At 44.5% G+C, this 18,536-nt stretch overlaps 1 protein-coding gene across 22 annotated transcripts in view; it reads left to right on the top strand.

The window, feature by feature from the left end:
• Positions 1-18,536, top strand: part of KCNMA1 (potassium calcium-activated channel subfamily M alpha 1) — a 717,863-nt gene that overhangs the window by 586,835 nt on the left and 112,492 nt on the right. For 4 of the 22 annotated variants that reach the window (XM_049109051.1, XM_049109067.1, XM_049109064.1 and 1 more), the window contains exon 19: positions 7,296-7,469. The exons of the other annotated variants lie outside the window; for them this stretch is intronic. In XM_049109051.1, the coding sequence (XP_048965008.1) occupies positions 7,296-7,469 (174 nt within the window). The remainder of the gene's footprint in view (positions 1-7,295; positions 7,470-18,536) is intronic. 22 annotated transcript variants of the gene reach the window in all.

Raw genomic sequence — 18,536 nt, 5'->3', positions numbered from 1 at the left:
CCCCTCCCAACCTAGCTCTTCCCCTTCCAACCCCATCCCCACCTCCCCATTCACCTCAAACATTTCATGCCATACTATCTGGGAAAATATTGAGTGTGGACATTCCATTTCTGGAAATTCTGTGGTAGTATAGTTTAACTTTTGCATTTCTTTCCATTTCTTCATAGCATTCCATCAAGGAAGAGAGTCAAATTCAGCTGTCTGGCCAAGGAGCAAGCTCTCAGAATCTACTATTTACCCATTTTCTTCTTTTGTATAACAAACCTGGTCTAATGATTTACATTTTTTCCCCCAGCCTGTAGAAGTTTGCCAAAGGGTGGACTCCCAGGGGACAAGTCATGTCTGAATTGATGTATTTGAAGGAATTTTCTTGAACTTCTAATCATTGATGTATTTTTGATTTATTTTTTTTTCTCTTTGCTGCCTTGGAATACGGCCCCTACTCTATTTTAACTGCACACTGGTAGTGATATATTGTGAGTAAAACGGGTTCCCAGTAGCCCGGAGTCCAGTTCCCCCTGTCTTTCTCTAGAAGAGATACTTCTTTTATTTTCTGTACAGTTTCAGTTTCTTTTTTTCTTTTGGTATTTATGTTGCATGTAGCAGTGACATCATGCCCCAACTCCCTCATCCAGCACAGTCTGCAGAGTAGCCTGGAGCTGGAGACCCCTGAGAGCAGGGAACCCACCCCCACCTCCGTTCATCTTCCCATCTCCCAGCCTCTTGCCAGCTTCTGGCGCTGTCTTATTTTTCCATTTGAAAATAAGACCTTGACCACAGTGTTTCTCTTGAAGGCCTTGTCTCAGGACCTTTAGGGGACGCTGAGTAGGCTGAGGTAATTACCACTATAGCTGTAGATGCCTCGTCAATTGGGAGTCATTGTCATGCTTGCCTTTGATAAATTAGACCTGGTGTCTGCTACTGAGCTTGAATTCCTATCCTGAAGGAAACACATATGCTACATATATATTCCTGTGTTGTGATATATATATGATATGTACCAGTACTTTATATGTAAAAATGAACATTTTTATATATAAGCATAGAGATATTTTATAGAGAGAGTGATGCATTTATTACAATATACGTACCTCTCTATGTGAGAAAGTGCTTGTTAGAGAATTAATTGGACACCAAACTTTGGGATTGTAAGTATCTTAAGCCACCTTACTGGAGACAAGTACCCAGTACTTGTCTTCTGTGGAAACAGTGGTAATTATTTCCTACAGTCTATGAAGTTCCCTTGCTTTTAAATAAAGTTTCTCTTTCAGTCAGTACCCACTAGGACATAGGCAGTTCTGCCTTGGGCATTAGTCAGGCATCTTGGAAGATCCATTTACTTGTTTAAGGTAGAAAAGGTGGTTCAAGAACGATGTTCCATTTTGCTAGAGAGCTATGCAGAAGTCGGAACAAGTCAACTAAGCCTCTGAGCCCCTAACTTACAGAGTAGGAGCCCTCTCACCCAACAAGATGTGGCAATTTCAGGGCCAGTGTTTCTTTATTTCTTTTTTTTTTTAAAGATTTTATTTAGTTATTCATGAGAGACACAGAAAAGGGCAGAGCCATAGGCAAGGGAGCCTGCTGCGGAACTCTATCACAGGACCCCGCGATCATGACCTGAGCCAAAGGCAGACACTCAACCACTGAGCCATCCAGGTGCCCCAAGGGCCAGTGTTTCTGTGCGTGACTCCCAGCAATGCCACGTTCGGTGGCACCAGTGATGAGCATCGTCAGGTCTCTACTCATGTACGTGAGACTCCATAGAAAGCGAGACTGCAGACCAGTGCAGTCCAGCGGTCCTGGAATTTGGAGATATCTCAGCACTCAGAACTCTCATCGCCTTTACACCGTGCAAGTGGGTCATCTGGTTTTGGCTAGTCTTCAGAGTTTGAGGCTGTAGAATGCTCAGTGTACAAACAAAACAAATCAATGACGTCCTCAGTTCATCACACAACACCGCCAAAATTGACTCTGTGGCCCCCTTTATCTGCAGAACAACTTGAAGGATGGCTCGAGGGCATGTGCCACTTTCATACCTGCAGAGGCACCTACCGCACCTCATGATCCTTCAGATTCAAACAGAAAAGGTGATGTCAATCCACAAACAACTCTGGTGCCAAATTCCTCTACCTTCTGCAACCGCAGTGTGGTGTTGAGGGCAGGATCAACTAATTCTGGGTACTTAACGAGATTGACATTAACTAGCTTTTTCTTTCCCCTCTCTCTGTTCTTGGAAAACCACCTGGAAGATCTTTCTTCTCCCTGCAGAAGCTAATAGGAATTTTGCTAAGTGAAGACATCATTCCTCATTTATAGGACCGGAAAGAATGCTCTCTGATTCCCACCGTCACGCCAAACAGTTGTCTCAACCCTATACATTGGTGGAAACTTTTTCATTCTGTGGATGCACCTACATATCATTTTAGTTGCTGCCGTGCAGCTTCAGAGTTCAGGCTTGGAATTCACCCTTCCTTCACTGGATTGATTTTAGACAGGTCATTGCGATCTAAAAAGTATCTACCAACTGAAAGGCAGATATTGTCTTCTTCCACACTAGTCTTCCTTTGAATTTGCTCCATTTGAACCTAGAATACTTTTTCTTCAGCAGTTGGAAAACTCCACCTGAGCCTCTCAGTCCAGCGCTGCCTTTCCTGCCCCTTCCAAACCCACCCTGGAAATTAAGATTCTGCAGTTGGAAATTGGCTGGCAATTTGGTTGCTGATGCAGGAGGCAGATGGTGCTGAGAACAGGATGGAGTCCAACTCCCTCTTCATTCCAGGCTTGGCTGGAAGGGCTAACCGGCCGAGAACCTGAGTTTGACAGCTGACTGTCAGTCCGACGCATGGAAAGCGCAGTAACGGAGCCACAGCGACAGCAGCCACTTCTTTTTAGGTTTCCTTTCTTGGGATCACGACCTTTGAAAGTAGAGAAAAAGTGGTCCGAGAGTACGTCTGAGGAATCCCCCATTTTTAAACACTGAAGAGTAAACCGGTAGCTCTGATGATGTCCATTAGGGAAATACTTTTATTTTATTTCTACAAATAGGGCTAGGAAGTCATAATGGCAATATTGGATGAATATCCACTTCATTGTGGTGAGGGAAGGCAGATGAAAGCTTTTTCTCAAATTGTAAAAGTGCTAAGGCAGAGTTCTTTGGAGGAAGGTGAGACCCAGGGTCTAATTCTTGGCAACCACATAACCTCTTTGAATCAGTGGCACTGGTCCAAGAACAAGAACCTTGTCATGTGGGCCAAAGACAAAACCGAGTCCCCGCAGGCTTATATTTCTGCTTTCCCAGAGTTAAGCTGGCCTATGGGGCCAATTAATTGAGCATAAAGTTCCAAAAGCCCTAAGATGGAATGACAAGTAGCTACAGTATTCACACCTACCAGAGACACACTCTTGTCTGTTCCCTGTCCCCGGAAGCTGCAGCAGGGCTTCAGGGAGGCCCAGGCAGCTGGTGCTGAAGTGGCCCCACTTTGCTGGCCTTGGCGGCCGAGCCACGGTGTCCGCAAGTCCGCCACTCTGGAACCATCTCCTAGAATTCACCGCTTCATCCCCACTGCCCTCTAAACATCGGCTGTGAATCCTAAGAACCACTGAAGTGAAATGACACTGCACAGATTTCGATCCTTGAAGGCACGCAGGGTCCCCTTTCTGCTGCCCTTCAGAGAAAGGCCGGCTAGTTGGGGTGGTCTGTTGACCAGCTGCTCTTCCACATGGATCCACTAGATGTCCTCACAGATCTACTTTGTATTACCGTCCACATCCTGGGGAAAATTTCCTTTTCTGAGGCTTGGGATTTGGGAAGAGAGCGTTGGGGGACTCTGTGAAAAAGAAGCTCAGCAAACGCCAAAGATGAGAGGGCACGTTAGGTGTCCAGGGAGTAGATTAAGAACCTTATTTCTGTTTTAAATAAACACTGAAACTTTCAAAGTTGCTCTTTGAAACCTAACCTTGGGAGTTTTTAAGTGGCACTCTGCTCTCTAAAATTAACCTTCTAACCTACATCAGCTCTAGAAAAAGGAGCCGGTCACGGGGAAATGGAAATAAAACGCCAGCGGTTCTGAATATCTGGGATTCGCTAAAACAAAACCAGAGGATTAGGAAGCCAGAGAGAGTTGAAGGAGACCAGGGGTGGTGGTTTCCAAATCAGGAGGTCCATTGACTTAATTTTGATATAATTTTGTTTTACAACTTGAGAGTATAATTTTACACACGGAGTATTCACATCCTCTGGAACAGCTACCACCACACGGGCAAATCCTCAGACGTTTTTAGTTAGAGCGCTTGCTCATGACTCATTTCATGGCCCAGAGGAGGGCTCTTCTTGGCCGGGACGCACATCCTTCAAGCCTGATGACTCTCCCCACCAGAAAGGAGGTCAGATGGGCCTCACCTTTTAAGAAGGTGGACCCAGAGGCGTAGGTGAAGACATCTTGGGGGTGGGGGCTGTCAATGAAAATGGACTCTTCCAGAAGTAGAGTGAGAGAGCCACCCTCCCAGTCGGTGGCACCTTGGTCTAGACATTGTAATTCACAAAGGTTTGTCAACACTTGGGGCTCAATCATTTTTAACTGTTTCTGTCTTGTCTTTGAGCCTCTCATTGATCATTTTTGCTGTGTGTTTTTTTTTTTTTTTTTTTTTTTTGTGGTGGTGCTTGTTTGTCTTTTAAGATTTCTATTTTGTATTTGGTGTGAGTGTAAAAAACGATGACTGGGGAGGAATGACGAGTAATAGCATGTTTGCTTTTTTATGCATATGCTGCTTTGGAATGTGACTGCTTATAATTAACATTTAATCTTCTTATAGCAAATGGTTTTTTTTTTTTTTTTTTTTTTGCTGCTTCGATTACCAGTTTCAGCCTGTTCCTGCATGCTAACAATATGAAATTTTAGAACAATGCATGGTTTCCAGAACAGCCAGCAATAACAGTTGCAAACAGTTCCTGAGAGGCACTGGGTTGAAGTTGTGTTTCCTCCTGAAGGCCTCATCAACTACGAGGTTTAAAAATCCCCCGTTATGATGGGCTTACCTCTGACAGAATCGTTTCAAAAGTTATTCCGCTCATCCTCCCTCCCCTTGTCCTTAAAGACGGCATACATAGAAGAACTCTCTTTCCCTATAAATGTGTCAGATTCTATTATTGTATATGAACCCAAAATGGCAGTATGGAAATGAAAACCAGGGACTGTTGCTAATGAGAAGCATAGCATTTCAGAGTTTGATGGGCTTCTCTTCTGCTACAGCATTTGATTAAATTTTTCTTCAAAATAATTTATTTACAGTGAAACAAAAAAAAAATTATCTTTGTTTCTCTCCTCTGTGTAAATAACAAATCAGTATTTCCAGCAAAAGAACTGAGCCAAAAATAAGCGAGCAGTCTACAAGTTATACATCAGATCTGGGTGCATGTAAAATAACTTCATTTTTGTGTCTTCAGCTGAAGACTTTTTCCCCTTTCTTGACTTCAACTACTACTGTTTGGGGTGTCCGGGCATTCACACCATGCCTTCTAAAGTCTTCCAATTCAAATGCTATAGTGGAACTTTTTTTTTTTTTTGGTCAACGTTCAGCTCAGGAATGATGTACCACGCATTGAAGAGGGCTGGGGCTGCATGATGATGATGATCTGAACAACCAGCTAGCTAGGATGCTAAAAGAACATGTCACTAAAAATGGGAGCCAAGTTTACAGGAATGGATCTCTCATCCATCTCCCCCAGTGCCTGTTTCTCACAATCTTAACGTTACCCCTGCTTGACAAATATACTGTATGGCAAGTCATAAAGGTCTTAGAACAGGACTTGACCCATTTGAGAGATTTAAACCCCTCTTCCTGGTGACTGTAACATTCAAAGAGGGCAAAACCACAAGCCATATTTTAAACTAAGAGTGCAACCATTCTCCACAAAGAAAAAGAAAGAGGGGGAAAAATGACTTTTAAAATGGAAGGTGTGGGCGCAGGGAATAACACCTCTCCAGTCCCGGCTTATCATTTGGCTATGATGCCTGGAATAAATACGAGTTCTTCTCCAATCCTGTGAGAGAAGCAGGCTGGTTCACGCTAAGTGATAAGCAAACACGTTTGCCTGTTGTAGCATCAAAATGGGGCACAGAAAAGCTCCTTGTGCTGAAATATAAATTAACTTGAAGGATAAGAAAGAAGCAGATTGAGAGCCACTGTGGTGATGCCCAGCAAGTTTTGTAGGTCGGCCCTCAAGTTGGATCCCCAGGCAGTCCCGATCCTATGATATCAGCTTTAGAAGAGCTATCAACACTGCACACAAATATAAATAAGATATTTTACATGGGACCTAATCTCTTACTTCATGTTTTAGAATCTCTAATCTATTTTGGCCAGTATTTTCTGTTTAAGAAAAAAAATTATGATTAACCAATAGCCCCGATGGCTTTCCGAATTTTCAGTGGGTGGGGAGAGAAAAGCAGATGCGATTTTCAGATTCTCCCAGCTTTAAGCAGAAAATACACCCATGAGTAGCTAAATGCATTCCAATAGACCAACATCTCATATGCTTTTGGTGATTTCTTATTTGTGAACTGCCTTTAATGTCAAATACGCAGCGTTAGCCTTGAGTAGCTGCATTTCTTATATGGACAGATTTGGATATTTGTTCTGTCAAGAGTAAATTTAAATTCCTGTAGGCATCATGTAAACTCACTCTGGGGAAGTTCAGCAGAGGCATCCTCAGATTCTATATTAACATGTAATCGTTTCACATCTAATTTGATGAAAGCTTGTCCTAGGCTCTGCCTAATGCTCAGAAATGGATGGAAATTAGAAAGCCTACATATTAGATATTTTGCATCTCGCAAAAACCATTTATCGTACCAAATCAGCAATTAATTGATTGGCTGTGTGTATATTTTGACCTCCCGTATTAATTGCGCCAGGGGACAAATGTTGGTTACATTTTTGCTGTCTCTAACGTGCTCTTCTTCTCATCCAAGAACCCGATTGTAATCAGCCATGCCCGCTTCCTGTAGTCACCTGCTTTACCCAGGGGAGAAAAATAATACACCACAGCCTTTGGGGAATATACAGGCAATTTATATTCTCACTGCTTTTTTTTTAATTTATTTTTTTAATTTTTTTTATGTACAACCAAACTGTTACCAGCAGTCACTCTGCATTTTTTTTTTCTGGGTCAAGACTGTTAATGTGAACTAAGACCTGTGTTAAATCCCTGTAGCTGCCTTCTAGCTGCCTTGCTGTGTGTGACCTTGCCATTAACTACCGCTCTTCCTCTCCTCCCATCCAACCCATGGTGATAGCCAAGATGTCCATCTACAAGAGAATGAGACGGGCATGTTGTTTTGATTGCGGCCGTTCTGAGCGTGACTGCTCGTGCATGTCAGGCCGTGTGCGTGCTAACATGGACACCCTTGAGAGAACCTTCCCACTTTCTTCTGTCTCTGTTAATGATTGCTCCACCAGTTTCCGTGCCTGTAAGTTTACCCCCGACACACGGAGTTCCGTGTCTGTGCTGTCCGTGGTACCATCCCCGTCTTGTGTTGTGTACCCTGTGGTCCTGGTGAGTCCGTTGGGCTGATGTTTTCTTCCCAGTGTGACCTTGTGTGTGGTGGTTGATATGTTGTCCTCGCTGCCTGTGTCCATGTCCACCTCCTGGGGAAGGCCTTTCTTCCCATTCTGTTAACTCGTTGCGCTTCTGGTGATGGCGTGCGGGATTGTGGTATTGGAATCTAGTGGTAGCCTCCCTCTTTCTCCTTTAAATAAACATAAATGGAAATTCATGTGACAGCATATCAAATGCTGTGCTAATACAAAGATGTGTGGAAATGCATATCTTAATGTTCGGGTAAAGGCTATACATTGGATTGGGTTGCAGGGAGGAAGGAGAGAGAACAAGCCAACACTACCATTAAATTGCTTGTAGCGAGTGTAGATACCTTCCAAAATACAACAGGGTTAAGATGAATGTGGATTTCTTTCTTTCTTTCTTTCTTTCTTTCTTTCTTTCTTTCTTTCTTTCTTTCTTTCTTTCTTTCTAACCTTGTCTTTTTAACCTGTGTCTCATTCCTCCGGTGCTAGGTTGTGTCCTATGTTCTGGAAAAGAGTATTCTAAATCTGTAAACCTATATTGACTGGTGCAGTCTTGGGCTTTCCTCAGAAAGACAACTAATTCAAAGAATCATTATTTTTCTCAAAATAGAATCTCCCATCTAACTAGCAATTGTGATTCCAAAAACTATAAGCCACAAACTGCCATGATTTCCACCGCACAGGACTTTGAGGTCAGTCTTCTTTGTCACCCACAAGGTCAGAAATGTTAAAGAACCAGTCAAGGCCTAGCAGCTGGCAGCTGGCAAAGCTGAAACACACCAGATTCCTGAGATCTCCCTCATCCTTGTCTGCAGCGTGGACTTTGTGGGTATTTTACTGATGGTTCTCGGGTGATGTTACTAAAAGCTCCAGTGTGTTTGCTGAGGTGCTGGGATGCAGTTCCTCCTCTAATGGCAGATGAGGTTGTGTTTCCATGTGAAGACCTGGATGTCTTCAAGTGTAGCTCTAACCTTATTGTCACATTTTTGGTAACACAAAAGGTAGAAGACAGTTCCTTGTTCTGTGCTTCATCCCTTCCTCTTGAAAGCACCCGGCACATTTATTGGTAACCATATTGCCATCTGGCCTCTCCCTTTCTCAGTGCCCAGAGCTGGATGAACTAAATTTTCACCAGCAGGGGTTAATTCACACTGGTAACGAGGGTGTAGGGGAAGAGGAAGAGCACTTGCTCTCGAGCATCTATTCCTGTGAAGAACTTGCTGACCCACCTGTGCTGGTGCTGGAGGTGGTCCCAGCATGGGGTGCTTGTGGGACAGTGATCCACAGAGGCTCTCAGGGCTGAGGGAGCCCTGACTTCACTGTATGCAGTGGAGTGGTGTGCCTTGCCAGGTGCTCATGTTTGAATTTGCTGTTCAGGTCAGAGGCACAATCTGTGCATCGAACTGTTTTAGAGTCATTTGGAAAAGTTATTATCTGGGACCAGAGAATCATCCTTTCTAATTCACAATTCACTGTTCTCCCAGAACAGTGCCAAGAAACAGGATTCGTTTTTTAAAAGTGATACCTAGTAGAGGTTGTACTGAGGGATTTTGGACTGTCCCAACCCCATTAGCCTAAAATCCTAGAAAGGGGAAGTTCCTTTCAAATCTTTTGTACAGCTGCCGCCACAGTATGAAACTTTACCTCTTTATTCTTATCCCGAGAATTCTTGCTATTTCCTATGACACTATAAGGTGAACTTGGTGGTAACCACATGACGAATTTGTCTAAGATGTATGACAAGACAGTAGATTCAAAGATAGGAGCTAGGAGGAAAGAGCAAAATGGTGAGCTATGGTGGCACAGTCTGGCCACATCTTTGACTGATGGCATTGAATGTAACCACCAGCCACCGAGGTTACCCATCGGCCTAAGGCACAACTTCTTCTGTTTACAGATAACCACTGGGCTCTAAAACTTTGGCCAGGGATTCAATGGAGAAAAGGAAGGAGCCATTTGGGCTGTATGTGGTCGTGTCTTGGCATTAGCCGCCCATACCAATCACAGTAACATGTGTGTCCCTTGTGTGAGGCCCGTGATACCCAGTGTGTGTGATTTCCATTTCATCCAGAAGAAACCATAATTGGAGGGATTTCTCAGCTCTGCAATTTAATCCAAGCATTGATGGAGGCCAAGAGAAGAAAAAACTTAGGGTGGGATTGTCCCATCCTTTCGGAAACATCTTGTCCCTGAGATTGTTGTCCTTCCTACCCTTCCAAATCAGCCCCACCGTGGAAAACATGGAGCTTTGGGCTGTATGTTGAAGCCTTAACTGGTACTGACAGCTTGGGGGTGGGGGGGTCGCCTCCTCTGTTTCATCAGTCTCCCTGCCGTCCTCACGCCATCAAACGAAAGCAGATTTCATCCACCCCTGTGTGAGTCCTCTCACCTTTGACCATTAATAATAAGTTAGAAAAATCCATTCCAATTTGAGCCCCTCCGTGCACCCACGTAAGCCCTTCTTCTCCAATTAAAAAATGTCTATCTCTATGCAGAATTCCACTGGCAGAGCTCCAAGAGCAATCCCTGGGCTTCCCTTGCTGGTGGTGGGTTGGGTGGTGCCCATTTGACAGAGCTGGTTGACTCAAAGAGCAGTGGTGAGAGTGGGCTTTTCATTAAATATGAGCAGATGTGAAATGTAGAGGGTTTGACAATTAGAAATGGCAGGAGAAGGGCCCTTGAATCAAAGTGAGGTCAGATGGGCGGATCAGATTACTTCTCGTACATTCTTTAGTTGTTCTGAAAATCATTTTGAATTAGTGTCAGCAGAGCCATGATGGGTTTTGCCCTTTGTCTTTTATGCTAGGGCCGTATTGTTTCCCAAGACACTCATTAAAGGTCATTATATTATTATGGAGCTTGCTTTGGTCGCAGTTTTCCAGTTGAGCCAGTGTGCTTTGGAGACTGCCTAATTCATTTCTCTCTTGCCTTTAGTCTCCCTCCTTGCTATTTTTTTTTTTTTTTCTCATAAGGGGAAAGATTTCCGTTTTCAAGGGACGTTAAATTGAAACACAAAGTCCCATTATGTGTTTTCTGAAGTGGGAAGAAAAGTAGCCAGTTCCCGGAGGAGTAGTAATATATTAAAAGTGTTCACAACAGTTTTAAAAATCTGCCTTCCTACAGCAACAGCCCCCCCCCCCCGCCCCAGGGCACCTCTCCTTGGAGGTGTGGCCCGTTACTGAGGATTGCTCCTTGCAAAGTCACGTTCTAACAGTTGTCTCCTTTTGAACTCAAGAGATGTGAGGTCAGACGGTGCCAACAGAGAGCTCTTCAGAGAAGAAGGACTCCTTTACAACAGACTTAAAAAAACAGTGTCAGGAAAGTAAAGCACATAGTGACCAGTAAAGATTCATCAAAGACTATGTTTTTGGCAAGACTGAATTTTTCCATATGGTAGACGGGAATTGGTGTACAAAAAAGCTTCATTTTCCAATCGTCCTGGTTTTGTTTCTACTCCAGATGATCCCGGGTAGCAGCTCTTCTAAAAGACGCTAGGTTGATATGGGCACAGACGTTTTACAAGTAGCCATGTTCTGGGACCATCAAATATTTTAAAAAATGAGGTCTAGCAACACACACACACACACACACACACACACACACACACACATAAATATAGGTGTAAGTTCCAATCAGTTCTACTTTGCCTCCATATAATTTTATAAAATAGTGCTTTTTCTCTGTCCAGAATTTATTCTTGTTATTTCAGTCTTGCCTGGTATCCGATTGCTCAGTCTAATAGAAAGGGACAGTGAAAGTTTGAAGCAGCGACAACATAGGACCCTATTGATTCAAACCTGCCGAGATCCGTGTGACATGATGCCGGCCGCAAACCGTCAGCAGCCCTGGCATGAACAAATTAATCATGTGCTGGAAGAGAAACAGATCTTTAGACTTGCACTTGGAAATAGTTTTAGCTCAAGTACATGTGCGATCACTCACACCAACCTTTCAATTTACTAATAGTTTAAACCTGCACAATTACATACACCCTTTTGCAAACTACTGTAGCTAATTTTAAATGGCGCATGACTTTTATTTTGGGTATAAATATAATGCGAGGAGGCATTCAACTCCAATGGTTAAGTTGAGAGGAGACGTCCAATACCATTAGGTTGAAGGGACACATACCCAAATCAGTTTAGTGTAATCTTGAGTCTTGTCATATAATAAACAAAAATCAGCTTATCCCGAGTAGCCTCTGGTTTGTACGGGCAGAGAATTAACATTGTCAATAGAACGAAAGTCACTCGAGTGAACTAATGGCATTTTGAAGTACATAAAATCAGATACGAGGGCAAGGGGTGGAAATAGCTCTAGGAAATGTCTATAACAGGACACACCCTATACTGACAGTCTCCACTGCCTGTTAGAGAGGCATTGGAGTTAATAAGCTGTATTTAAAAATCAACAGCCTATCATTATCTGATTCCTTTTATGTGTAGTTTGGGGTGACTTCCTCAAGCTCCCCCCCAAATTGTATTTGTTTATTTTACTTCTGGGCCCTGAAACCAAAGACTCTTCCCACCACAATGATCAGTGATAGAAAGATAGAAAAAGGAGAGCCAAAGGAAACTCAGCTTAAATCAATTTAATCATAGTTTTCCATGCTTTCTTGAAGCCCATTCATTCCAGGTCTGCAATTTCTCCCATTTCTCGTGTGCAAGCTGGTATGATCTCTCCGAATCTTTCTCCTTCTTCCTCTCCCTCTCTCCTTTTCTATATCCATGACAGCAAATACTCAAGCAGCCTTTGGATTCCCACTGTAGCTCTTCGCCAGCCCTGACCCACGTTCCCTGAATTGGCCATTTGCACTTCATTGCAGGACGTGAAAACAGGAAGGCAAATAGGGCCAGACAGCCATCTAATCATTCCGAGAGACTAAGGAACGGTGTACCTGGGAGGGCAACTTCGGGCACTTTTGTCGGTAGCAGGCAAGGTTACAGAAGCCACCACCTCCCCTTCGGGTCTGCGGTGGGCACATTTAGCAGTGGCTTGACTGGAAATACACCTTCCACGTGCTTACACAGTGGTCACCTCGTTAAGTTGGGATCCTAGGGCAAAAAGCCAAAATGTTCTTTGGAAAGGATCCCTTGAAATGCCTGTCTCTAAAGGTTTTCATTTGTAGTAAATAGCTGCTTTCTTCAGGTTAGCGTCAGGCGAAGTAGTTGACTTGTCCTTGGGGCCCTTGTTATGCTCCCCCCCAAAGTATTGTTGAATTCTTTACGATAAATATGCTATGAAGAGCCACCTCGTAAGGATGAAGAGGGACCATCTGGGCAAAAGGCAGCCAGCTTTTCAAAAGAAATCCTTTGAAACCGAGTTAGGAGGCAAGAAGTAGAAAGGTCAGAAGGAGGAAAGACGGAAGGGCCCCTCGAGTGTACCTCTCACTGGGACACCTCCCTTCCCAGGAGAACGACACTTTAATAAGGGACTCGGCTCTTCAAGGACAAACTAGGAAAGATGTCAGCATGCCACAAGTAGGCTGAGCCGAGGTCCTTCTGCAAGGTGACATGGAAATTATGTTTGCATTTTTACTCCGGACAGTGGCCGGTTGTCACGATACTCAGCCTGACAGCTCCCAGCACTGGGCAGCAGATTCCCCATCTTACCTCCGTGGTGGAGGACGGATGTGGCCAGTTAGCTCTCCATCTCCCCCCTTCCTCCACTATCTCAGGCGACAGATGCCAGGGCCAGTCCGCCTTTCACTTGAGCTCTCTTGTCAAGTCTCTGCCTTGAGCCCAAATCCTGACCTTTACTGTATGAAATAAAGTACTGATGAACAAGCCGAGGTTTGAATTAGAGCAGGCTTGGAGCAAATGTCAAGTCCATCTCTGCCTCCCTCCTCCACCTGCACCAGGAGCCTGGATCAGACCCGGTCTGGAGTTTTGCAGTGCCTTAGGCTTTATGGGTCTGGGGAGACATAACTTATTAACAAAGAGTTATTAAATTTTTATCAATTTTACAACACAATGTAAATGCCTCCTATGAATCTACATTGTATTCATTATCATTTAAAACGTTAATTAAGTCAAAGTTGCATTTAATTTCTCTCTAAATGGGCCTCTGGGAAGAGGCTTTTAGAAACATCTGTGGGAGCGTGCGGCTCGTGGAGACAGGGAATCCCCCAGCCGGCGTTCAGGATAGCCTCCTGAGTTGATTGCCATCGCGTGTCTGCGGTTAATTTGTTGTGATGCGATTGGGCATCGTCTCAAATGAGTATCAGACCAATAATGGTGTAAAGTCACTGGAGAGAGTCTTGTTGGGCGGCAGCACGGGCCCTACTGCATCCTGCCTTCAAGTCCCATCCAGATGGAAATGAGCCCTTGATGTGCAGCCTCCCTGGTCTCCATCATGCCCTGGGGTTCTCCCTCCTTGGATGGTGCCCATCGCTTCACTTGGATGCTTCCTTCATCTGAGATGGACATTTGTCATCTGGCCCAACCAATTCAGGACGTTTGCCATCACACTCATAGGAAAGGTCTTAGAGTTCAAGAGCTTTGACTCACATGTAAGCCTAGAAGCAATGAGCGTGATGAGAACCCTTTTCAGAATGGAGTGGAGGTAGAGATTATAAACAGATCAGATGCATCGGTGGGAAGGGTGAGGCTTGCTAAGATTTGGTGAAAGATCCTTTCCCTTTTTGAGGAGCGGTTGCGGTTTTTGTTTTATATGAGTAAAGGCCCATTCTCCAGGCAGATCTATTATTATATCTGTCCTCCATCACGCAGAACTCCAGGCTTCTTAATGTGGTGGTATTAGGTGGCTAGTGCTTAACTTAGAAGGCCATGAAGACTAGACTTGGTGTAGTGTCTGCCCTTACTGTGAACCAGGTGCTCTGCCAACAAAGCAAGGCTGTGTGTGTTGTGTATTGTTAAATTTAACACATAGCATTTTCCACATTACAGACATGATTGCAAATACTAATTTAATCCTTATTTTGAGGTGGTAACTGTTCTTGGCAGTGGAAGCAGCTATAAGCCTAGGCAGCTGTAAGTGGTGCCATTTAGAGATGAGACAACTAAGGCACAAAGAAGGTTCCTGAACTTGCCTTGGGCCTTGCCTGCGTCATCGTGGGCCTGAGATACCGAAACAAGCTGGATGGCTCCACAGGCTGTGGAGCAAGTTGAGTTACTCAGGTACTTACAAGTTGAACCGCTGGTTACCCTGTCCGGCTAGAGCCTTGGAACCTGTTCTTCTCAGAGAGAAGAGCTGTAAATGGGTTTTGTTCTTAATCTGCAATATGGTCGAATGCATTCGAGGTGTCTGATCAGGAAAAGAACTGCCACCACCCAGGCTTTGTTCTAGGAAGTCTTTCGGGGCGGCTGTGGAAGAAGGGGCCGGCCTGGTGGGGCAGTTGGGAGGCTCTCCCTGAGGGTGGAGAAGACCTGCAGAGGGGAGGCTGCTCCGCGGGGCTCTAGGAAGGAAGGCGTGAGCTACGGCCACCAGGACACTGCAGCTGAACCACATTATCCACATGCAGCTCCGAGAAGTTAAAATCTTTTTAAAGAAAGTTTAATTAATGGCTCTGAAGCAGTTGAGTTGCATTAGTTGGATTTCTTGAGCATAATTCTCCCCAGCTGACCCAGCAGCCATTGTGATTCCTGTTGGGGCTCAGTGGAGTTTGCTTCAGTTGGAGGGGAATTTAAAGTCTCAGCTGGGACTGGAGACCTATCAGGCTGTATCTACTATACCCAGTCTTGGGGTCTTCTCCATCTATTTTCTTTCTCTATCCCTAATTTCTTCTTCCTCCCTCATCATGCTATCCATTTCTAATAAGATTCACATCTTGAGTGTGTTGATCGGGGACAGAGGCAGGCAGCTCCCAATTGCCACGAATGCTATTGCCCAGGCTGGACAGCAGCAACAAGGGGGCACCACCAGCGGGGACATGTGACCAGCCCTGAGGGTGTTGGCTCAAGCTGCATGTGGTAGCTTCAGCTAGAGCTCATGAAAATTATTTTTCAAATCCCTGTGTCTGGCAAGGAGACTTTTCTCCTCCCATCTTTCTCAGGGAGACAGCATGTCTCCTTACATCTATGGAGGAAAAAAATAATAAAGTATTTCACATCCCATTCACTGAAAATCCACTGTAGTTTCCAACCACTTATCCTACTCCAGTGGAAATACAAAACACATTTCCTGTGAAGTACTGCCACACAAAATCTGAGGAAGTCATGTGGCATTTCTAAGTACCACGGTATAGTTTTCTTTTCCTTTTTCTCTGTGCACAAGACCTTTGTGTTCATTGTGACCGTATATTGGCCATCCTTGGCTATTGGATTTGTACGTGGCATTGACCTCAAAGGGCCATTAAAGTGGCATAGAGTCCTGGGCTCCCTGACAGTGTTGGGACATGCATGCTGAGCATGCCAACTTCTGGAAATGGAATGAAGCAGAATGCACCCAGCACATTGGCTGTGGGTTGTTTCTCTTCTCTCAGGGGCTTTCTCCCAAACCAGTATGTTGAATTTTGTAGATAATCAGGGAATCTTCCATCCCCACATTTACATATAAGGGTTCTGCTTCCCCAGCCAACCATTTTCCCAAAAGGAAACCAAATGTGCAGAAACAAGTCCAGCATTGTCAGACCCCCACATTTAAAATCTCAGGGAGCACTAAAGAGATGCTTTTAGAAATAGCTAGTGCCTGGTTTAGAGGGAGATTCTAGACATGCCCAGAGATTCTTGTTCTGGGGAGATAGTCTTCTGAACTCCAGCTCAGAAAAACTGGGTGAAGGGTTTGGAGACTCAGAGGCATGTCTCCTTAAGACCATCTCACTTGGTCATCTGCAGAAGGAGCTGTCCCCCCACAAACAAGGGAAACAGCAATAGAGAAACTCCCTCGACCTCTTCTGGTGAACCTGAAGGCCCCCATTCTATCCCCTGCAATATGGCAGGGTGAATACTACCACATATTCCTAGAGAATATTCTAAATGTTCCTAGAGAAAACTCTAGGCGAACTCAAAGTGGAAGTTTCCGAAGCAGATCTATGTTAGGGATGGTCTGTTAGCTTAACTAAGAGACTTTTGAGGGAAGTAAGAAAGACTGCTTCCTGGAGCTGGAGCCACACAAGATGTATCAACGGTGCGTAGAAGGGCATTTGTAGACCAGAGTGTGGGCCGTCTTTTGGGAGTGGAGCTGACTGCTTGAATTAAAGTGATTTCCACTTTGGCCAATGGCAGCTTTCTGGGCCAGAGCCTGTTGGATTGTACTCAGTCAAGAAAGGAGATAGGGGTGCCTTCCTTCCCTCCAAGGTCAGAAATGCAGGATGCTGGCATCCTTGGCGGGGCTTCATGTGTTGGCAAGAATACCCGGATAGGAAATGGCCTGCAGGATTCCAGTTCAGTAAATATTTGAAGAGTAAAAAGAATGAATAAATGAAGGGATTTCAACCATCAGTTAAAGGAATAGATGGTATGTCAGAAGCAGGATCACCCACATCCATGAAGTTTCCTAAAACTCTCTAAACAACTTGTAGCAATGCGTGTGTATGCATGCACACACACACACACACACACACACACACGACACAAGAAGATTAAAAGAGGGAAATGTAGCAAAGAAAATCAAGGACATAACTGATGGCTCTTGAAAATTATCAAATAGTAGGTACAATCCATATTCTTTGTGAAGGTTGATTATGGGGAAAGAAAATCTAGAAGCAATTCAATCAGATCCCAATTTAAAAAGATCTAGACAGAATTAAATTGCAGTAGGCAACCCCCCCCCCCAAAGTATCAAATGAGGAGAGAGAGGAATATCACCACACAGAGGATACATGTGTATGTAGGACATTTGTCCTAGAAAATCAAGGACTTGTGACTTTGGCATTCAAAAAGCCTGATCATTGTCCTGTGAGTGAGGGTGGCACAAAAATACTAATGCACCGGGTAGGGCCAGTGTGAGGAGAGATACCTGTTTGCAGAGTGCTGTGACCATTTGGGCATGGCCATGTCGGCCTGCCCAAATGCGGAGAAAGATTTAAGGCCATTCATGACTGTTAGGATCATTGACTCTGACTTAAGGTAGGCTGGCTGAATCCAACAGCACCCAAGTGGCAATTCTTCCCACCTCAAGGTATCCAAAGGCTGACTGTGTCTCCTGGCAATTTCCTATTAAGTGTCATTATTCTGTTTATTCTGCTCGAGACAAGGAGAGGGCAGAGAGCTTTCCAGATTGCTCGCAGAGCTCTCAGCCTGCACCAAGCATTCATTCTCTTACCTTTGAGTGGCTTTGAATTGCTCTCTGCATTTTGTCAAGGTTGATCTGGCTATTTCTTCAGTGCAGATGAGTAAATTTCCACATATGGCCTGTAACATATCCAACCGAGAGAACACATCCAGCAGGGATGCTTCAAAGCCAAAGCCCTAAACAGGTGTTACTGGAAAAGGAGGTACGGTGACCCGCAGAAAAGAAAGACCCCACAAAAATGACAGAATGAAGCTTGCTAGGCATGCAGGTGGGGTAGAGAAAGGGGCTCAGGTCATGTGGCCTGGAAGTCTTGAGAGGAGGTTGTGAAATGTGCAAGGGTCTGGTTGCTGGAAGGACCACTTCTTCACTGAGGATGAGGATGGATATCCAGTGGGCAGACATCTCCTGTCTTTTCTCAGCTATCTAGCTGGGGATTCCCAAGCCATTCATCTCACTGGGCGGTGAGCTCAGTGATTCTCCTTGGCAATTCAAGCCCAAAGTTCTAGGGAACCTCAGAGCAGGGAAAGGGAGGGAAGTAAGTGGGATTTCTGTGTTTTCTGGGGACTTTGGAAACCATTCCTGGAGCAGTCATGTTTTGATATGTTCACCAAATGGGTGCTCAGTGCGTGCCAATTGCTATAATAAGAGTAATGGTTTGCACATGTATGAATCTTTATTCTTCTCGTTTCATCTAAACGAACCCAGAATAAACATCAACCCTTACTACTGTGGGACTTTGGACAAGCTTCAGGACTTCT

This window comes from Canis lupus, chromosome 4, assembly GCF_003254725.2.
Source record: "Canis lupus dingo isolate Sandy chromosome 4, ASM325472v2, whole genome shotgun sequence".
Classification (NCBI taxonomy): domain Eukaryota; kingdom Metazoa; phylum Chordata; class Mammalia; order Carnivora; family Canidae; genus Canis; species Canis lupus.
The sequence above is the reverse complement of the archived record's forward strand: the minus strand, read 5'-3'. Positions and strand labels throughout refer to the sequence as shown.